Here is a 23,124-nt window from a genome sequence, read left to right on the forward strand (position 1 = left end):
TAGTCGAGTCAAATTTATTCTGAAAGGAGGCAACACAGGGAGCCATTAAAGAGATGGAGAAGTCCTTCGATATTGATGATTCTTCCCTCCTCCTCAGTCACTGGGAAAATGGGTCATGTCATTTCTGCCTAGTTAGACGAGCACATAAAACCATAACTTTGTAGTCCAAAAGGGGAAGAAAATAAGGCATCTGTATAAGTTGCCCATGATAAAGTAGTATTATAGTGATGACAGAGCACAGAATCAAAGATCTCAGGATCAAAGGCCATCTTGTCCATCCAAATGTGTGTTATCCTGCTAACAACCTTGCCAACAATTAAGATTATATGCCAGTCAAAGTGTGTCCCACCTTTGCTCAAAATCCATTAATGGCTCACAGAGGATAAAGTCCAAGAGGCTTAGATCTGTCCTCTGGTTAGTTTTCCAAAGCACATCTTCATGTTGTTCATGCCTGTCCCAGAGCAGGTACTGGATAATTTAATACATATTAGCTATTATTACTGGCAGCACTACTGCCATCATCACCACATACTGCCAATTCCACGGCTACAACCATAATGTACTACCTGCAGTACCCTGAGGTACCAGCCATGCTCTCACATCTCTGCACGTTCTATCTAGATGGCCTAGCAAATTCCTACTCATCATTGACAGTGCAACTCAAAACACATGTCTGAGTCATCTGTGTGAAACCCATTCTCTGCTCTTCCTACCCTAAACAATTCATTTCTTTTTCTATTGCCATAGGACTTTGTATGGCCCTTTATCACTGCATTGTCTTCGCTCCTAGGCAAATAACTCCCTAAAGAAAAAACATCATCTTTACCTGTGCATACCTGTTGCTCAGGTACCAAATACAAAATTTTGAACTAATTAAAGTGTTTGTTCAGCCTGTGCTTGGGCACCTCCAAGCACAGAGGACTCAAGATCTCCCAAGGCAGTCTTTGCCATCTACTAGCTCAGACAATTCTTCCCTATGCTGATCAAGATGTCTCTTCATCTTTAATGCCCCTAGGACCACACGGAATAAACCTAATACTGTTCAGCAAGTCAACCTTTAAACACCGATTCATAAAACATTTATGCAGTGCTATATGGCAACCTGTGATATAAACAGGGGATATACCAAGGTCAACCAGAGAGAGTCCCTGCTCTTATATAACTCACATTTTGATAGAGAAGTCAGGCACATACATAGTGTATTTATAAAATAACACTGATAGAGCAGTAACAGAGATGCACAGAGTGTTATGAAAGAACATATGACAAGAACATGTCCTGCCCTGGGGCCATGGAAGGCTTCCTAGAGGGGCTGCCACCTTGCCTGAGACTTTAAAGAACAAACAGGAATTGTCAATGGGAGAGGGAAATGCAAGAGGGCCAGGCATGAACAAATGCACAAAATAGAGAGACTAGTGATTAAAGCTCAGTGTGGGTCACTGAGCATGTCTTCTGTTCTTCCAGCTAAACACAGTCATGTACTGACCACACAGTGACATTTCCCTCCATCATGGAATGAATATATGACAGTGGTCCCATAAGATTATAATGAAAGATTAAAAATTCCTATCACCTAGTGATATTGTAGCCAAAGTTAGGCCTTAGCACACACATTACTCATATGCCTGTGGTGATGCTGGTATGAATAAAACTACTGCATTACAGCACACACAATTACAGTAGTAGGCTATACCATCTAGGTTTGTGTAAGTGCACTATGATGTTTGCACAAAAATGAAATTGTCTAATGCATTCCTCAGAACATATTCTGATGCTAAGCAGCACATGACTGTGTTCCCAGTTCCTTCCCCTCAGGCATCATGACTAGGTTTTTACTGCTCTCACCATTCTGGTGTCTTTTATCCAAACACATGCTAGGTTAGTCCGCAGAACTGGAAGCACTCTTCTTGCCACGATCTGATTAGCACACAGTAGGCGAGACTTTCCCTTTGCTCACTCAAATGCCTAGCCTTGCCTGACGTCTTGTCTCAGCACATTCATCTGGTTGTTTCTTCATATACATGGGACAGATAAATAAATAGATAATATGGGCTTCAGCAAAACAGAAAACCTTTTTGCTTCAAAGGATGCTAGTAAGAAAAAGCAGACCTGGCTGGTGTAGCTCAGTGGATTGAGCGCAGGCTGTAAACCAAAGGGTCGCAGGTTTGATTCCCAATCTGGGCACATGCCTGGGTTGCAAGCCAAGTCCCCAGTGGGGGCCACATGAGAGGCAACCACACATTGATGTTTCTCTCTCTCTCTTTCTCCCTCCCTTCACCTCTCTAAAAATAAATAAATAAAATATTTTTTAAAAAAAGGATGCTAATAAGAAAAAGAAAAAAAAAGCCCACAGAATTTGCAAACTATACATTTGATAAGGGTCTAGTATCCAGAACAAAGAACTCTTACAACTCAATAAAAAAAGCAAGTAACCAATTTTTAAAAATGAGCAAAGGGCCATCTGAACAGATATTTCTCTTACGAAGATATACAGATAGCCAATAAGCACATGAAAAGATGCTCAACATCTTTAGTCATTACAGAAATGCAAACCAAAACCACAGTGAGATACCACTTCGCACCCATGAGAACAAAATAATCAAAAGGATGGACAATAACAAGTATTGCCAAGGATATGAAGAAATTGCTGGTGGGAATGTGAAATGGTACAGCCACTTTGAAAACAGTCTGGTAGCTCCTCAAAAGGTTAAACATAGTGTTACTATGTGACCTAGCAATTCCACTGCTAAGTATCCGCCCAGGAGAATTGAAACATATCCACAAAAACTTGTATATGGATGTTCATAGCAGCATTATGCACGAAAGCCAAAAAAATGGAAATAATCCAAATGTCCATTAATTGACAAATGGATAAACAAAATGTGGTATATCTATACCATGGAATATTAGCTGGCCTATATAAAAGAAGATAGACACAAAGGTCACATTTTGTATGCTTCATTGCTAAGAAATGCTCAGAATAGGCAAATCCATAGAGGCAGAGAGCAGACTAGTGGCTGTGAGGGGCCGGGTGGTAGGACTAGTAGAGAGTGACTACTAGTGGGCTTCTCTCTGGGGTGATGAAAGTGTCCTGGAATCAGATTCTGTTTGAATGTCTTTAATTTTTATAGATTTTTTCCAAGCTCCTTCATGTTGCCATAGATTCTTTGTACTTCTTTAAAAATAATTTTAGTATTTATATTGTGTTTTCCCAGCCAGAAAACATAAGATTTTTCTGTGCTTGATTAGGTCAGCCCAGTATCTTATCATTTGCATATTCTCTAAGTCCAGCGTGGCATGCACGACAGACATGATACTTTCTTATAAACATGTGTTGAATATTAAAATGAATCTAAGAATTCTTATACATTTAATATAGCTACAATTAATAATTCATAGACTGCTGTATATACAGACCCTTCCAGAATTAACACTGTCCAATACTAGCCTTACGTGGCTACTGAGCACTTGAAATAAACCTAATCTAAGATCCACTGACACTATGAGATATAGATCTGATTTTAGGGTATGAAGCATTTCATTAATACATTCATATTAACTACAGGTGGAAGTAATCCTTTGGGTATATTGGATTAGATAAAATACATTATTAAAATTAATTTCACTTATTTTTACGTGTTTTTTTATTAGCGTGGCAACTTGAAAGTTTTAAATTACATATGTAGCACACATTATATTTCTATTAGACAGTGCTGTTCTAGAAGTTTCTGGGTTAGTGATGAGGAAAAGAGAGGTCAAAGATTGAGGACTAGATATATAGCGTCCTTAGAGAACGGGCAATAAATAAAAATGCTTGCATTAGCTCTAAAACTTTGCTAGCTAGAAGAACCAGACCATTCAAATGGACTCCATAAGAGTCAAACATGAGGGAATGCAGACATATAAGAATAAAAATATATTATTTTGAAGAACTGATTATGTCTTTTTAAGATGTCTCTATCGAACTCTACTCTTTGATCTGCTCTAAAATTGTACATACCTACTCAGAGGGATCAAAAAGTTATACCCTCACTTGTCATGGACCACTTTTTGCTTGCCTCCTTAACTTCATTTAGTCAAGCTGGATCCTTTGGCCTGAAGTAAAAATGCCAGAGATTTCATTTTTTTCCCAGTCTCTTGTCTTAATCATCCTCTAGCAACATGATCTTTTCTCAAATCTGAAGTGTCTCTGGATTAGGAGAAATAAGCATTTCATCAATTTTGTCATTACTGACCTGCATTTCATATTTCAGAGTCATGTGGAAGCACCAGGATCCCATGCCTACCACTGAAATTAAAACAAACAAACAAAACAATTAGCATTAAATTCTTTGGAGGTGGCCAGAGTGACTTCAGAAGACAATAAGACATTTCAAAGCACTGAGCTGTTTTTTTAAAAAATTTTATTTATTTTTAGAGAGAGGGGAAAGAAGAGAAAAAAAGGGAAACATCCATGTATGAGAGAAACATGGATTGGTTGGTTGGTTGCCTCTTCCATGCCCCTAACCAGGGACCTGGCCCATAACTCAGGCATGTGCCCTGACCAGGAACTGAACCTGCAACCTTTCGGTCTATGGGAGGACATCCAACCCACTGAGCCAGCCCAGCCGGGACTCAAAAGCACTGAGTTTTAGGGAGAATAAAGTTTACGAAATCTATGGCAGGATATAGTAGACTGTGTAGAAGCTCTATAATTAATGACATTTTGGTGTAGAATAAAAGAAATACGGTGTAAGTTCTCTTAAATTCCCTCTAATACCTGATTTACTAGTTTAATCAATATTCTCCATCCTTTCTTTAAAATATATTACCTGATGCTCAGGGTAAGCTTTAATGCCATGGATGGTTAGCTATTCTTCAGTACTTTGCACATCTGATCCAAATAGCTGAAATGTATGCTTACTGGGAGTCAGTCAGCTGTGTTTATTCTCAAACCTGTTTAATGCCACTGTATTTAATTATCAGAACTATGACTGCAAAAAAAGCTACCATTTCTACAAAAACTATTTTGAATGCTTAAAATGCATTCAATACAAGTAAGTTGCTAATAAAAATTGCTGTTGAAATTAGCTGTGGGTAAGATATATGTCACAGATTAGGAAAAATAGTAAAAATCTAAGATTCTACATTCATGTCTCAAAGTTCTTTCCAAGTGCCTCTATTTTAAATAAACTGCCTTCATTTTAGGGTTTAAAAATGTTTTTTAAAAGACTAAGTAGTACTCTAATTAGAATCCTATATTCAAATCCCATGCCCCATACCATATAATTGTCAAAGATGGTACAACTACGTTTTAATGAAAATAAACCTTGAAGGTGGGTATATATATATGTTTTCAATAATTATATGCCTTGACTTTTTAAAAATCAACTGACCAAATATCAGCCCCTATCACTTGTGGTAATTGAGCTTCTAATATGATTTCTTAGCTTCTGTCAACACACGTTTACTAAGCACCTCTTATTTGTCAAAGTCAGTTACAGACACTGCAGGACAAAGATAAGGCCCAGCCCTTGGCCCTAGTGAAGCCTATAGTCTAATGGAGGGTACAGGCTGGTAACCAGAAAAGGCCAGTACAAGGAAGGAGGTATGGTACAGAGATACGCAGAGTACCACGGGCGCACAGAAGGCGGGCACTAAGAAAGTTAGAGTCGTGCAGATACCAGGAGACTTAGCCTCAAAGATGTACAGGGGTCAGTCCGACAAACACAGCAAATGTGGGCGTCACCAATAATTAGTACAAAGCCACTTGAGAAAAATTTCAAACTCTTTGTTACTCTTGCTTTTTTTTCAAAAAGAAAATCACCACACAAATGATTAGATTCTTTTTAGTGCTCAAAATGAGACAAGAGAAGTAAAATGTTATTGTACTTGATTTATTAAAGAAATGGGGAAGCAGGATGGTTGGTGTCTTTTTGCGAAAGGAGAAATTAGAAGGTGCAACGGTAGGTAAGCTAATGGAAGTATAAAAATAAACACTGTGAATTATTTAAAGTCATACAATATACTATGAAGTAAAAAAATAAAAATAAAGTGAGGTGACTATGCACCCTGTACGGGAGACTGGCCGCTTAATCACACCTCACTCAAGAATCCAAACCTTTTCAAATGTTCTCTTGGTATTGTTTATATATAGTGCAAAAGTCTGATTTTTTCAGCACTCTATAAAATTTCTTTTCAACAACCCATTTAAAATGCCAAGTAATGTAATAGAACAGCATCACCTTCTTCCACACAATATTTTATAGTTTGATACTTTAAAGCAAACCACCAATATTTGCTAAAGTTTACCAGCTTAATGAAGATACCATTTATATACAAATTAATTTATTGAAAGTGCACAATTTTTTAGTATGTTCATAAAGTTATGCAACCATCATACCTAATTTTAGAACATTTTCATCACCCCAAAGAGAAACCTAATACCTATTAGTAGTCACTTTCTATTTCTCCTGATATCTATCCCCTCCTCAGCCCTAGAAAACCATCAACTTACTTTCTGTCTCTACAGATTTGCCTGTTCTGAACTTTTCATATAAATGAAATCATACAACAGGTAGTTTTTTCTGTCTGCTTTCTTTCACTTAGAATAATATTTCAAGGTTCATTCATATCATAGCATGTATTGATAATTCATTCCTTTTATGGATGAATAATATACCATTGCATAGACATACTACATACTACATTGCATGGACATACTACATTCACTAGCTTATGGACATTGCTATAAATTGCATGTTTGTGTCCCCTCTAATTCATATGTTGAAGCCCCTAACCCCCAACATGATAGTGTTAGGGGGTGGGGCCTCTGGGAGGCAATTAGGTTTAGATGAGGTCATGAGGGTGGGGCCTCATAATGGGATTAGCGTCCTTGTAAGAGGAAGAGAAAAGACCTCACTCCGCACCTGCAGGCAAAAAATAGGCCATGTGAAGACAGGGAAAATATTCATCTGCAAGCTAAGAAGAGGGCTCTCAACAGGAACTGACTAGACCAGCACCTGTAACAAAATAAATGTCTGTTGTGCAAGCCACCCAGACAACTTCAGCTAAGCCAGATGTTTAGGATTTCACATTTTGGCTATTATGAATAATGCTGCTGTAAACATTCATATATAGGCATACCTCATTTTATTGTACTTCACTTTATTGCCCTTCACAGACATTGCATTTTTTACAAATTGAAGGGAAGACCCTCCACCAGTGAAGACTACAACTCACTGAAGGCTCAGATGATAGTTAGCATTTTTTTAGCAATCAAGTATTTATAAATTAAGGTATGTACATTGTTTTTTAAGACATACTGTTATTGCACACTTGATAGGCTACAGCACAGTGTAAACAAAGCTTCTATATAAAGCTTTGCTTTATTGACTTGCTTTATTACGATACTTGCTTTACTGTGGTGGTCTGGAACCAAACCAAACCAACAGTATCTTCAAGGTATGACTATAATCTAGACATGATTTAAAATATACAGGAGAACTGGAGTAAAGACAGTTTATTTGATAATTGTTGCTGGAAAAATTGGGCAGGAACATGCAAAAACATGAAACTAGGCTACTGTGTGCCATCTACAAAAATAAACTTCAAAATGGATTAAAGACTTAAGTGTAAGATTTGAAACCATAAAGCTCCTAGAAGAAAACATAGGCAGTAAAATCTCTGACATTTGTCTTAGCGATATTTTTTCTGCTTTACATCCTTGGCAAGGGGGAAAAAAAGGAAAAAAAAAAAGAAATGGGACTACATCAAACCAAACTTTTTGTACAGCAAGAGAGACCATCAACAGAATGAAAAGATAACTTTCTGAATGGAAGAAGATACTCATCAATGATATATCTGATAAGGGGTTAATATCCAAAATTGATTAAAAACTCATACTACTGAACATAAAAAAAATAACCCAATTAAAAAGTGGATACAGAAGACTGAATAGACACCTCTCTAAAGAGGCATACAGATGGCCAACAGACATATGAAAAGATACTCAATGTTGCTAACTATCAGAAACGAAAATTAAAGCCACAATGAGAGTTCACCTCACACCTGTCAGAATGGCTATCATCAATAAATCCACAAATGACAAGTGTTGGAGAGGATGCGGAGGAAAGGGGACCCTCGTGCTCTGTTGGTGGGAATGCAGACTGCTGCAGTCACTGTGGAAAACAGTATAGAGGTTCCTCAAACAATTAAAAATGGAACCACCTTACAACGACCCAGCGATTCCACATCTAGGTATTTATCTGAAGAAATCCCAAAAAAAACAAATTTGAAAGAATATATGCACCTCTATGTTAATTGCAGTGTTATTTATAGTAGCCTAGATATAGAAGCAACCCAAGTGTCCATCAGTAGACAAGTGGTTAAAAAAATGTGGTACATATATGCAATGGATATTACTTGATTATAAAAAAATGAAATTTTACCATTTGAGACAGCATGGAACGACCTAGAGGGTATTATTCTCAGTGAGATAAGAGAAAGACAAATACCATGTGATTTCACTTATACATGGAGTCTAAACAACAAAATAAATTAACAAAATTCAAACAAACTTGTAGACACACAGAACCGACCGGTGGATGCCAAAAGGGAGAGGGGTCAGAGAATGGAAAGAGGTGAAGGGGTGTAGAAGTACAAATCAGTAGTTTCAAACTAGTCACGGAGATGTGGGCCACAGCAGATGTGGGGAGTACAGTCCACAGTGCTGCCGTGACTGTGTGTGGGGCCGGGCGGTGCTGGAGGTATAAGCTGGGGTGGGGAACGGGGCACTTTGTGAGATGTGCAGTTGTGTGACCATTGTACTGTACACCAGAAATCAATATAAAATAATGTTAAACATAAACTGTAACTGGCAGAAATAGTACACAGGAAGATGTGCAGAGGCTATATGCAAATACTAATGCCATTTTATGTTAGGAACTTAAGCATCCTCAGATTTTGGTATCTGAGGGGGATCCTGGAACCAACCCCCATGGACACTGAGGGACAACTGTGTGTGTGTGTGTGTGTGTGTGTGTGTGTGTTAACGTGACCGGTTTTTCATTCTAAAATACATCACTCTGGTTACAAGGGAGAACAATGTATATAGGGGTAGTCTCCCAACTTTGACAGTAAAAAAAATTTTTTTAGCAACCCCATAAATGTATAGTATTTATAAACTGCATACTACTGTGGCCTATGGTAAGGGACCTGCATAATTTGGCCTCTGCCTAAATCTCCCCAACCTCATATTCTGCCACTTTTCCCCTTCACTACTAAAAATATTAGGGGAAAGTGAACAGGTAATTATAATATGGTATATTAAGTGCAACAACAGAGATGTACATTGTATTGATTGGGAGTACAGAAAAGGGTCATCTAATTCTATCAGGGAGCTGAAGAAGGTTTAAAGAATGGCTTTCTAGAGGAAATAACACCTAAAATGAATCCTGAATGACAAACATGGTGAGAGCTTAACAGACAAAAGAGGCAGAGATGTATACAAATATGTTACTAAAAACAGTGAGTAGGTGGACAAAGCTAAAGTATAATGCACATGTGAGAGAGTTGTGGAAGATGTGGCAAGGCAGAGAATCCAGATTGGGCTCAACCTGCCAAGAAATACAGATTTTCAAATTGGTTCTTTCTTTAAAGGAAAAATGGCTGAATTGAAAGAGGCCTACCTGGCTAGAGAAAACTGGTGAAATTTAGCACAGTAAACCAGTTTTCAGCATTGGCATGCTATAATTTATCAATAGGTGCATATTTTCTGAAATGTTATCTAAATTGACACAAATAAAAAAAAATTCAAGAATGGAGAAGGTGAGTTATTTAGGCCAAGAGAACAAATGTGAAATATGTGAAAGTTAAACAATAGTCATTGATCCTTAAATTACACAAATTACAAATTCTGGAGATACACAAATCTAAGCATTTTTCTTTTTTTCCTCTTGCGTGCAAATTGATTGACCCAATCACATGGAGAATTGACCCAATCACATGGAGAATTAACATAAGGGTGACTGCTAGCCAGCATTTTATATAATGTTTCCCTTGAAAAGATGGAGTCATCAAAGTTAAAATAAATTTCACACTTATAGGAATTATCCAGAGCATTCCAAAAATCAAGTAACAGGGACAAGTTTTCTTCCATGGCCATGGCTGGAGAGAAAACCCAGGCAGTCAAAACAGTAATGGAATTGGAATAGAGGTCAATGTCCCATCTGCATCTTCTAATTAAATGTTCATTTCACAGCACTTGACTGCAGTTTTAAGAGCCTCTCAGGCATATAATAGAATTTCACTGTGTTGGAACCTCTTGATTAAAATATTTTGGCATGCTACCAGTCAAAGTTTTCAAGGTTACAACAGAATAAAGATATGTTCTGGTACATATTTATTTTGACTGTAGAAAGAGTACAGAGTGGCTCTGGAATCAGACCTTAACTAGAAGCCCAGGTCTATCACTTTACTACTTATCAACCTGAGCAAGTTGCTTAAATCTCTTTGAGACTCAGTTGACTCATCTGTAAAGTAAGAATAACGATGTTGGACTTGGAAGATGGCAGCTTTGTTGAAGGGAGTGTAATCCCCTTCCTCTATGCAGGGGAGAGAAACTATGCAGCGGCTCTGTGGAGGAACAGAGCAAGGGGCCTAGGATATCACAACATTTATGAAAACAGGACATCAAAAATTATAGCGGACATTGAAAAACCAGCCGGTAAGGAGACTGCTTCAGGATAATAAGGACCCAGGGATTAACGCTGGGACCAGGGAGGTTGCAGCCCCCAGGCCTGGTGCTCTCCAGTCTGCCTCAGGGTACCTGGGAGAGGGGAGTCACTGCTCTCTCCCCAGACAACAAGGACTGAGTAGCACCAGGGAAGGCCTTGTTGCTTGAAGGCACAGAGAGGGAAGTGAGACTGAGGGACAGTCACACAGGGGCTGAGAGTACCCACCCATAGCTCTGGGAAGAGTGAGTGCCCCAGCCTGGGCGACCAAGGGCAGCCTGGCCCTGTGCCCGCGCCCCCAACCCGGTAAGAATGCGGATTTGTGGAAGACCCAGACCCCACAGCCCTGAACAAGGAAAGGGCACAGATGTTCGCGGGTCTCTGGAGCCTGTGGTGGTGAACTCGGGGGAGTGCATGCCCCTTCGGGATTCCCAACTCGCACACTGTGAACCCAGAAAAGATGCAGCGCTTCGAGGGTTCCTGGAGCCCACAGCAGGGAATTTGGGGGAAGGGCGCAACCCCTCTCAATCCCTGGAGTTTACAACGTGAATCTGGAAAAGACTCGGGTGCTTCCCAAGAACACAGAGCCCGCCACAGAGAAATTTGGAGGAAGGGTGCAACCCCTTGCGATCCCCAGAGCTTACATGGCGAACCGGGAAAAGACGCAGGTGCTCTGCAGGCCCAGAGCCCAGGAGACCGCGGTAGTGAGCTCTGGAGAGCGTGCTTGGGAGCGCCCATACCCATACCCAGGGTCCTGTGGGACCTCAAAATACAAAGGATTGTAAGAAATTACTACAAAGAACTGTATGCCAAGAAATTTGAAAACCTAGGGGAAATGGACAAATTTCTAGAAAAATATAATCTTCCAAAACTCAATGAAGAAAAAGTGGAAAGCCTGAAGAGACCAATAACAGCCAATGAAATTGAGGCAGTAATCAAAAAACTCCTGACACACAAAAGCCCTGGACCAGATGGTTTCACAGGAGAATTCTACAAAGCATTTAAGGAAGAGCTAACACCTATCCTCCAGACTATTCCAAAAAATCCAAAAAGATGGAAGACTCCCAAACTCTTTTTATGAGGCCAACATCATCCTAATTCCAAAACCAGATAAAAACACAACAAAGAAAGAAAACTGCAGGCCAGTATCGCTGATGAACATTGACACTAAAATCCTCAACAAAATACTGGCAAACTGCATCGAACAATATATTAAAAAGATCATACACCATGACCAAGTGGAATTCATTCCAGGGATGCAAGGATGGTACAATATTTGCAAATCAGTAAATGTAATACATCACATAAACAAAAGCAAAGACAAAAACTACATGATCATATCAATAGATGCAGAAAAAGCATTTGATAAGGTACAGCACCCATTTATGATAAAAACACTCAGCAAAGTGGGAATAGAGGGAGCATTCCGCAACATAATAAAGGCCATATATGAGAGACCTACAGCCAACATCATATTCAATGGGCAAAAATTAAAATCTTTTCCACTAAGATCAGGAACAAGACAAGGTTGTCCACTTTCACCACTTCTATTCAATATAGTACTGGAAGTTCTAGCCACAGCAATCAGACAAGAAAAAGAAATAAAAGGCATCCAAATCAGAAAGGAGGAAACAAAACTGTCACTGTTTGCAGATGACATGATAGTGTACGTAGAAAAGCCTATAGACTCGAGCAAAAAACTGCTTGACCTAATAAATGAATTTGGCAAAACAGCGGGATACAAAGTCAATATCCAGAAATCAAAGGCATTTCTGTACACCAACAATGAAACAGCAGAAAGAGAAATCAAGAAAAAGATCCCATTTGAAATAGCAAAAAGAAAAATAAAATACCTAGGAATAAACCTAACCAAAGAGGTAAAAGACCTGTATTCAGAAAACTATATAACACTGAAGAGAGAAATCAAGGAAAACACAAACAAATGGAAACATATACCGTGTTCATGGATTGGAAGAATTAATATCATCAAAATGTCCATACTACCAAAAGCAATTTACACATTCAGTGCAATACCTATTAAAGTACCAATGGCATATTTCACAGACATAGAACAAACACTTCAACAATTTATATGGAACCATAAACGACCCCGAATAGCTGCTGCAATTTTGAGAAAGAAGAGTAAAGTAGGAGGGATCTCAATACCTGACACTAAACTATACTACAGGGCCACTGTAATCAAAACTGCCTGGTACTGGCATAAAAACAGGCACATGGACCAATGGAACAGAACAGAGAGCCCAGAGATAAACCCAAGCCTCTATGGTCAATTAATATTTGACAAAGGAAGCAGCAATATAAAATGGAATAAAAATAGCCTCTTCAACAAATGGTGTTGGGAGAACTGGACAGCTACGTGCAAAAAAATGAAACTCGAGCACCAACTTACACCTTATACAAAAATAGATTCAAGGTGGATAAAAGACTTAAATATAAAACGTGACACCATTAAAGTCCTAGAAGAGAACGTAGGTAGGAAAATCTCAGATATTTCATGCAGAAACTTTTTTACTGACTTATCTCCTAGAGCAAGGGACATAAAGGAAAGAATAAACAAATGGGACCTCATCAAAATTAAAAGCTTTTGCACAGCTAAAGAAAACAGTATCAAAATAAAAAGAGAACCAACTGTATGGGAAAACATATTTGCCAATGATACCTCAGACAAGGGTTTAATCTCCAAAATATATAAAGAACTTACACGGCTCCACTCTAAGAAGGCAAGTAACCCAATTAAAAAATGGGCAAAGGACTCGAACAGACACTTCTCCAAGGAGGACATACAGAAAATCCAAAGACACATGAAACGATGCTCAATATCGCTAGCCATCAGAGAGACACAGATTAAAACCACAATGAGATACCACTTCACACCAGTCAGAATGGCCATCATAAACAAAGCAACAAACAACAAGTGTTGGAGAGGCTGTGGAGAAAGGGGGTCCCTAGTGCACTGTTGGTGGGACTGCAGACTGGTACAACCACTATGGAAAGCAGTTTGGAACTTCCTCAGAAAACTAAAAATGGATCTGCCTTTTGACCCGGCAATTCCACTGCTGGGACTCTATCCTAAGAATACTAAAACACCAATTCAAAAGAACCTATGCATCCCAATGTTCATAGCAGCACAATTTACAATAGGTAGGTGCTGGAAGCAACCAAGATGCCCATCAGTAAATGAATGGATCAAAAAAACTATGGTACATTTACACAATGGAATTCTATGCAGCAGAAAGAAAGAAGGAGCTCCCACCCTATGCAACAGCATGGATGGAGCTGGAAAGCATTATGCTAAGTGAAACAAGCCAGGCAGTGAAAGACAAATACCATATGATATCACCTTTAACAGGAATCTAAACAACAAAACAAAACAAAACAAAAACTAGCAAAATATAACCAAAGACACTGAAATAGGGGATAGTCTGACAGTGACCAGAGGGGAGAGAAGAGGGAATTTCAGGGAGGAATGGGTAGGGTTTACAGGAACAAATTTGGAGGACACATGGACAAAAACTAGGGGTGGGGGGGGTAATGGGGGGGAAGGGGGGAGGGTTGGGTGGGTGGGCTGGAATGGGAGTAGGGGGGAGAAAACTGTACTTGAACAATGATTAAAATTAAAAAAAAAAAAAAAAAAAAAGAACAACTAGCTCACTGGATTGAGCGCTGGGTTGGGAACCGAAGGGTAGCAAGTTCGATTCCCAGTCAGGGCACATGCCTGGGTTGTGGGCCAGGTCCCCCTATGATGTTTCTTTCTTTTTCTCACTCCCTTCCCCTCTCTCTAAAAATAAATAAATAAAAATAAAATCTTAAAAAAAAAAAAAAAAAGAACAACAGTAGCCAAATGAGGAGAATGTTTGGACTGCCTTGCCTTGGTAGGTTAAGGTATGTCCAACAGAATGGAGCTAAAGCAATGACAGACATGATAATAACAGAAATGAGACAATATCATGATTTCATAATTATCATTCAATTATTGTCTTATTCTGGCTCTAGTCTAAAACACTGAAACATAAGCCACAATTGAGGCCACCTTCCTACTTTTACTTTCCTGGCCAACTCATTCGCTCACTTCCTACTCACTGACTACATGGGTGACTTAGCTGTCTGTTGTTCCTGCTTCTCTGGTTGGGCCTGTTGCTGGGTTTGGCTACTGGGTTGGACATGTTTAGTCAAACTGCCTTCATAGGAAAATCGTAACAGCATACGCACAAAGATTGAGAACTATTAACTAAAAATGAAAATACTGTTTCTGTTGGGTGATGGGATGACAGGGATTTTACATTATTTTCCTAATTTGTCTTTAATGTTACTGTCACATACTTTTTTAAAATGTAGAAAAAAGATCATTGATGTTTTTGGCAATGTTTGGAAAACTGGGACTAAATAGGGGGAATAAATAAATCAGTAAGCAAGTAATAAAATGATTTCTAAAGGTACTTTCCTCAGCACATTGATTTTATATATATTTCATTACTGTATAATTGCTATAACCTAAAATGCTATTAATCTAGTATGAAGTATCTCACTTATCTCTTGACAAGAGGCATAATGTTAAGATCATTTCAAATGACTTTGATAATAAAAATCTGTAATAAACTCTATCCTGCTCTAATTTTTTTACTGTTTTACAACTCATTTTTCTTGTTGCCCATTAACTACTCATTTAAGTATTGTACAACAAATAAGTTTATATAACTACAAATAGGTTTCATTGTTTATTTACAGATCACCTGCCCTCAATGTAACATAAGGTCTCTGGGGACAAGGAACCTGTCATTTTTGCTTTCACAAAATATGTACCCAAAAACATTTGTAAAGAATAAGTAAACACATTTCTATTTGAAAGGAATAAGATAAACCACAATTTGTGATTTGGGGAGTAAAGAGAAAAATTAAATCACATGGAAAAGACTTCGTTTGGCTTGGTTCTATTTTAGATAATGCAGTTTTAAATTACTAGTGTAAAGCTCAATGATTTCAGCCATGTGCCATCTAGTGATGGGAATATGTTCTGAGAAATGTGTTATGCAATTTTGTCCTTGTGCAAATACCACAGAGTGCACTTACACAAACCTGTATGATAGAGCCTGCTACATACCTGGGTTATGTGGTATAGCTTATTGCTCCTAGGCTATAAACTTGTACACATTGTTATTGTACTGAATACTGTAGGCAATCTTCACAGAATGGTATTTGTGTAACTAAACATATCTAAACATAGAAAAGATACAGTAAAAATATAGTATAAAAGCCTTTTTTTATATGGTACCTGTGTAGGGCACTTACCATATAAGGAGCTTCAGGACCGGAAGTTGCTCTAGGTGAGGCAGTGACTGAGTGGTGAGTGAGTGTGAAGGCCCAGGGCATTACTATACACTACTGTAGACTTGATAAACTCTGTGCACTTTGGCTACACTAAATTTATAAAAAATAGTTTTCTTTCTTCAATAATAAATTAACTTTGGTTTCCTGTAGCTTTTTACTTTATAAACTTTTTAATTTTTTTAAACTTTCAACTATTGTAGTAACATTTAGCTTAAAGCACACACACTATACAGTTGTACAAAAATATTCTTTTTTTAAAAAAAGATTTTATTTATTCATTTTTAGACAGAGGGGAAGAGAAGGAGAAAGAAAGGGAGAGAAAAATCAGTGTGTGGTTCCCTCCCAAGTGCCCCCTACTGGGGACCTGGCCCACAACCCAGGCATGTGCCCTGACTGGGAATTGAACTGGCAATCCTTTGGTTCGTAGTCCACTCAATTCACTGAGCTATACCAATCAGGGCCGTTTTCTTTTTTTTTATATCTTTCTTTTGTAAGCTTTCTCTATTTTTAAAAGTTTTACTTTTTAAAATTTTTTGTTAAAAACTAAGACACAAAAACACACATTAGCCTGTACCTACACAGTGTCAGTAACATCGATATCACTTTATTCCACCTTCACACCTGGTCCCTCTGGAAAGTCTTCAGGGGCAATAACACACATGGAGCCGTCATCTCCTGTGACAACAATGCCTTCTTCTGGAACACCTACTAAAAAACCTGTCTGAGATTCTCCTTGGAAAATATATCTGTGGTGGTTTGCTTGGTTTGTTTCTTTTTTTCATTATAGATTTGTTTATAAACAGATAATGTGCTATGAACATTTCTCTCTAAAAGTGAAAAACTTTTGGTGTTGGGGTCCAAGTTTTCAAACTTTTTAAGGAGCTTGTTGAGAGCTGCAAAAGGTTCCGCTAAATCCTTCACTGTGAACTTTCTTGAGTGTTCTTTTTCTCCTCCTGTGGTTTCTTTCCCTTCCTTTCTCTAACTATGTGTTCCTATTTCAGTTACAACAACTTCTCATTAGTCAGTTCCTCAGGAACCACCTGTAGAAGCTCCTCGATGTCATCCCCATCCACAATCAGGCTTAAGTTATTAGCCATCTCAACCACAGCCTTGTTGATTTTTGCAACCTTCTTACCCTTGGAAAATCCTCTGAGGTCATGAATGAACCTCCTGAGTGTCTTCTTCTACGTGCAATTCATATTTTCCTTGGTAACATCACTCCTAGCCCAAGTACTCATTGCTTCAGTCAGAGATGTAATCCTTCCAAAATTGCATTAGTGTCTTCCTCAGTTGCAGCAATAGCCAGGGCAAAAGTCTGCCTCAGATGGCAGGCCTTAAAAGCTGCTATAACTCCTTTATCCATTGGTTGGATCAAAGAAGTGATGTTTGGAAGGAGAAAAGCCACTTGAATATTGGGTTAAAGATCACCAGTAGAAGGAGGATGTTCAAGAGCATTATCAATAGCAAGCAAAATCTTGAAAGTTATGTTATTCTCCAAATGGTACGTCCCCATTTCCCTGGCACAGCAAATCAGGAGGGCATCTTGGAAAAGGAGCTGGACTGTCCATGACTTGCTATTGCCTCTGTAGTACAATGGCAGTGTGTGCTTACTGACATGCTTGAGGCCTTGACATTTTCACTGTGCCGGACTACAAGCAGTTTCAATTTGTATTCTGCAACATTGCTTCCAACTGAAACTATTATCTGGCTTAAAAGCCTTGAAACCTGGCATTGACTTGGCCTCCTTATAGATGAAAGTCCTTTCAGGCATCTGTTTCCAGAATAGGGAGGTTTTCATCCATATGGAATATTTGCTCTGGCAAGTAATTTTCCTCCACGATCAGCTTATCTAGAGTTTCTAAAAATTCTTCCGCTCCCTTTATATCAGCACTTGCAAACTCACCACTTACTTTCACATTATATAATGAATAATGATTCTTGAATCAATTAAACCCTAAAGCTAGCAGTAAATTCAGCATCATAGTCTGGTCCAGCCTTTTCTTTCATCATCACTAACAAATGTTTTACTTTGGCCATGAACGCCATGGTGCTGAGGAAGGTGTACTTCTATATTTGCTCTTCAATCCTGTCTATTAGAGCTTTCTCTAGTTCTGATGTAGGCCCTTCTCAAACTTTTGTTAGTCTGGTTGCCTTCAATAAAGCAGATCCTTTGACAGTTTCTGTCACTCTGTTCTTAAAACTGTAGCTATTGTGGAATGGGACATGCCTGACTAGCAAGCAATAACCGTCACTGCGTTTCCATCTTCATAGCCCTCGATCACTTTTAATTTTGTTTCCAGGTTAATCACTTGCTGTAGTCATTAATGGTAACAATACAGCATGAGGTTAAATCAATCACAAGAGAAAATGATGCAATCAAGAGACTCAGTAAACACAGGATGAGGCGGCTGACAGTGTTAACACAGCATAATGTTTGACAGCAAACTCCTTTTTTGAAAGAGTACACTGTAAAATAACCATAAAGCTATAGCCCTGACTGATGTGGCTCACTGGGTTGGGTGTCATTCTGCAAAGCAAAAGGTTGCCTGTCGGTTCCCAGTCAGGGCACATGCCTGGGTTGCAGCCCAGGGCACATGCCTGGTTGGGGGCATGTGGGAGGCAGCTGATTGATGTTCCTCTTGGTTACACATCAATGCTTCTCTCCCTTTCTCTCTCCCTTCCCCTCTCTGTAAAAATAAATAAATAAATAAATAAATAAATGGTCTTTTAAAAAAACCATAAAAATATAGTATAATAAATACATAAACCAGCAACATAGTCATTTATTATCAAGTACGACAGTTGTGTGTACTATATTTACAACTGGCTGCACAGCATCGACACAGACATGTGAGCAATGCTTTGTGCTCCATTATGATGGTCACAATGGCATTAGGCCTAGATGATAGGAATTTTTCAACTCCATTATAATCTTATGGGACCACTGTCATACATGAGGCCTGTGTTGACCAAAACATTATGTGATGTATGACTGTAAAATCATATAGATCCGGGTTCGAGGTATGTCTTCACTATTTACTAGCTGTGTAATCTTGGTCAAGGTACTTCTCAAACACTGTATTTATAAAGTGAGATTGAAGAGTTCTTCATAGGTTATGAACAGTTAATATAAATTAATGTACTTTCCACAGAACCTGGTATATAATAAATGTTCTATGAATAATAATTGTTGTTTCTTCAAACCCCAACAATGTTAATAGCAAATGTTATGGCCTCATAAAAATTAAGGACTAAGCCAATATCACATGAAACTTGCAAAATTCAGAGTCCTAAAGTCAAACACTAAATAATCTTAAAAAGAAACAACATGAAGACCCAAAATGGAGTCACTTGTGCTAAAGTAAAGCCCCACTGAGACTTAATACCTAACCTAAATGCAACTTCAGCCTCTTCCAGGAGTGGAATTTTAAACCTAGCAGTCTTGAATTTCCTGGTCAGCACTACTGAGGTAATCTGCCTCGTAAGACACCCGCTGCCTTCCCCTTTGGGAAGGTGACTTTGCCTGAGGTAATACACTCTTTTAACTTTCTTGTCCTCCCCATGACCATTTCTACCTATAAAAGCCTTCACTTTGTGCAGCTCCTCAGAACACCTTTGTATTTACTAGACAGGGTGCTGCCCGATTCATGAATTGTTTAATAATGCCAATAAGATCTTTAAATTTACTTGGTTGAAGTTTTGTTCTTTAATAATCGTAATCAGGCAGGCAGAATTTAGCTCTAAACAACTTGTCTTTGCTTTCAATTAATTGTCCTAGTTTTATTATGGATCAGGGAATAGTAAACTCATTTGAATTCTTCATCATCTCTCTGTATACAAGCAGGGATAATTTTGCTGGTTTTAAAATATTTACTTAGCCCTGGCTGGTGTGGCTCAGTGGACTGAGCAACAGCCTGCGAACCAAAGGGTCGTTGGTTGGATTCCTAGTCAGGGCACATGCCTGGGTTGTGGGCCAGGTCCCCAGTAGGGGTTGTGCGAGAGGCAACCACACATTGATGTTTCTCTTCCTCTCTTACTCCCTACCTTCTCTTCTGCCTAAAAATAAATAAAAACTTTTTAAAAATGTTTACTTAAATACTAGGTTCTTATTCCTTCTTCAACTTCCTAGTAAACTTTACTGAGACCTATTAGAAAAATAATCAGAGAAGGTATCTTTGATTCTTCTGTTGATCTGTTATGAGTACCTCTTCCTTTTATAAAGTGTGTATACCTGGGGTATAATACAGTAGAAAAATAAAGAAGAAGAGAAAGATAGACAAAGAGATTATGTGGTTTCAAAGCAGCTCTAACTGGGATGGTGAATTAAATTGAAATCATGCTTACTGGGAGAACTGGCAATTGCTATGAGACACAGGTGGGAAAAAATATGAAAAAATGTTTTTAACTCTTAATTTCCCTAATTCTTTCTCATTTCTCAAATTGAACCATTTGAGAACAAATTGCAGGGACTATGACCTTTTACCCCTAAATACTTTAGCATGTGTCTCCTAAGCAGCGACATTCTCTTATATGATCACAGTACAATGATCAAATTTAGGAAATTTATCATGAATGCAATATTATTATTTTATATACAAACAGGTCACTTGTTTCATAGTGCCCTCAGTTTGGGTCTCTCTGAGTTTTTTCTCATCATCTGATGCATGTTGTACACTTTCAGTAGTAATACTGTACAAATGGTGTTTCCTTTTCAATGCCTCACTCCAGGAAGAACCAGTTAGTTTATACCATCATTAATGACGTTCAATTTAATTACTTGAATAAAGTGTTATTGGCCAGATTTCTGCATTGTTACCATTTTTTCATTTGTAATTGATGAGTCATCTGTCAGAAGATACTTTCAGGATGTATAATTATCATGTAATTATCAATCCACATACTTTCACTCAAAATTTTTAACATTCACTGATGACACTTATCTGAATCAGTTACTATGATGGTAGTTGCAAAATGGTTATTTTCCTTTTTAAAAAACCCTGTCATTCTGTTTATATGTATAGTTGGTAATTCTACTCTTTAAAAAATGCTTTTCCGACTTCCAGCAAGATGGAGGCATAGGTGGACACACCGTACCTCCACACACAGCCAAGATTGGAACAACAACAATTTAGAGGCAGAAAAACACCCAGAACTGACAGAAAACTTACCTGAATGGAAGTCAGATAACCAAGAAATTGAAATAGACCCATTTATCTAGACCGGTAGGAGGGGCAGAGACAAGCAGCTGGGTGTGGGTTGCGGCAGGGAGAACAGGGAGAACTGGGCACATAAGGCAACCAGGAGCGCGTAAGGCATCTGGGGCACGCAAGATCGCAGCAGGTGGACCCTGAGCATACAAGCTGCGGCTGGCAGACCCAGTGAGCTGGCAATTGTGGAGCAGGGCAGAGCGAGCAATCAAGGATCCCAGGGAAGGGACTGAGGTCCCACGGAGAAGGGAGCTACCGCCATTGTTCCCTCCCGCCCCCGCCCCCGCCCCCACATACAAAGTCACAATCTAGCAAGTGGGGTGCCCAGTCCCAGACCACCTAAGGCTCCGCCCCTCCCCGTAACAGGAGCGACCAGACCAAAGGAAAAAAAAAGAGAGAGAGAGACAGAGAGAGAGAGTGAGATGGCTCAAACAGAAAAACAAATCAGTGCCCCAGAACTCTTCCTTTTGAGCAACCAAGAGATAGCTAACCTATCAGATGCGCAGTTCAAAACACTGGTGATCAGGAAGCTCACAGAATTGGTTGATTTTGGTTGCAAATTAGATGAACAAATGCAGGTTACCAAAAAAGAAATGAAGGAAAATGCACAGGGAACCAATAGTGATGGGAAGGAAACTGGGACTCAAAATAATAGAGTGGACCAGAAGGAAGAAAAAAAACAACCAAACAGGAAAGAATGGAGAAATAAGAATTCAAAAAAACAAGAAGCTTAGGAACCCCCAGGACATCTTTAAACATTCCAACGTCCGAATTATAGGGGTACCAGAAGGGGAAGAGGTAGAGCAACAGATTGAAAATGTATTTGAACAAATAATAAAGGAGAACTTTCCCATTCTGGCAAAGGAAATAGACTTCCAGGAAGTCCAGGAAGCTCAGAGAGTCCCAAAGAAGTTGGACCCAAGAAGAAACACACCAAGGCACATCATCATTATATTAGCCAAGGTAAAAATGAAGGAGAGAATCCTAGAAGCAGCAAGAGATAAGGGGACAGTCACCTACAAAGGAGTTCCCATCAGACTGTCAGCTGATTTCTCAAAAGAGACCTTACAGGCAAGAAGGGGCTGGAAAGAAGTATTCCAAGTCATTAAAGACAAGGACCTACATCCCAGATTGCTCTATCCAGCAAAGCTTTCATTTAGAATGGAAGGGCAGATAAAGTGCTTCTCAGATAAGGTCAAGTTAAAGGAATTAATCATCTCCAAGCCCTTATTTTATGAAATGTTAACAGGACTTATCCAAGAAAAGAAGATTAAAAAAAAAACCATGTATAGTAAAAGGATAGCAAACTCACAGCTATTAACAACCACACCTAAAGCAAAACCAAAAGAAACTAAGCAAACAACTAGAACAGGAAAAGAACCACAGAAATGGAGATCACATGGAGGGTTAGCAACAGGGGAGTGGGAGGAGGAGAGAGGGGGAAAAGGTATAGAGAATAAATAGCATAGATTGTAGGTAGGAAATAGACACGGGGAGGGTAAGAATAGTATGAGAAATGTAGAAGCTGAAGAACTTATAAGTCTGACACATGGACATGAACTAAAGGGGGAAATGTGGGTGGGAGGGGGGTACGGGGTGGAGGGGAGTGAAGGGGGAAATGGGACAACTGTAATAGCATAATCAATAAAATATATTTTAAAAAATGCTTTTCCTTCTCACACCATTTGTTTGTTGATAGTTAATATGAAATTGTGAATTTTTTTTTACCATGTGCTATAACTTGATACTGTCATTTTTTATTTGGAAGCTCAAATTATCCCAGTTTTGCCAAACTGCCTTCTATGTCATTTTAACACAACCCCCTCATTTTTTGAGCACTTACGTACTTTCTGGCATGA

At 38.8% G+C, this 23,124-nt stretch overlaps 1 protein-coding gene across 1 annotated transcript in view; it reads right to left on the bottom strand.

Annotated features, from left to right (window-relative positions):
* Positions 1-23,124, bottom strand: part of ACER3 (alkaline ceramidase 3) — a 119,309-nt gene that overhangs the window by 46,374 nt on the left and 49,811 nt on the right. The window contains exon 3 of the mRNA XM_028516494.2: positions 4,236-4,288. Within this exon, the coding sequence (XP_028372295.1) occupies positions 4,236-4,288 (53 nt within the window). The remainder of the gene's footprint in view (positions 1-4,235; positions 4,289-23,124) is intronic.

The sequence above is a fragment of the Phyllostomus discolor genome, chromosome 6, assembly GCF_004126475.2.
Source record: "Phyllostomus discolor isolate MPI-MPIP mPhyDis1 chromosome 6, mPhyDis1.pri.v3, whole genome shotgun sequence".
Lineage (NCBI taxonomy): Eukaryota > Metazoa > Chordata > Mammalia > Chiroptera > Phyllostomidae > Phyllostomus > Phyllostomus discolor.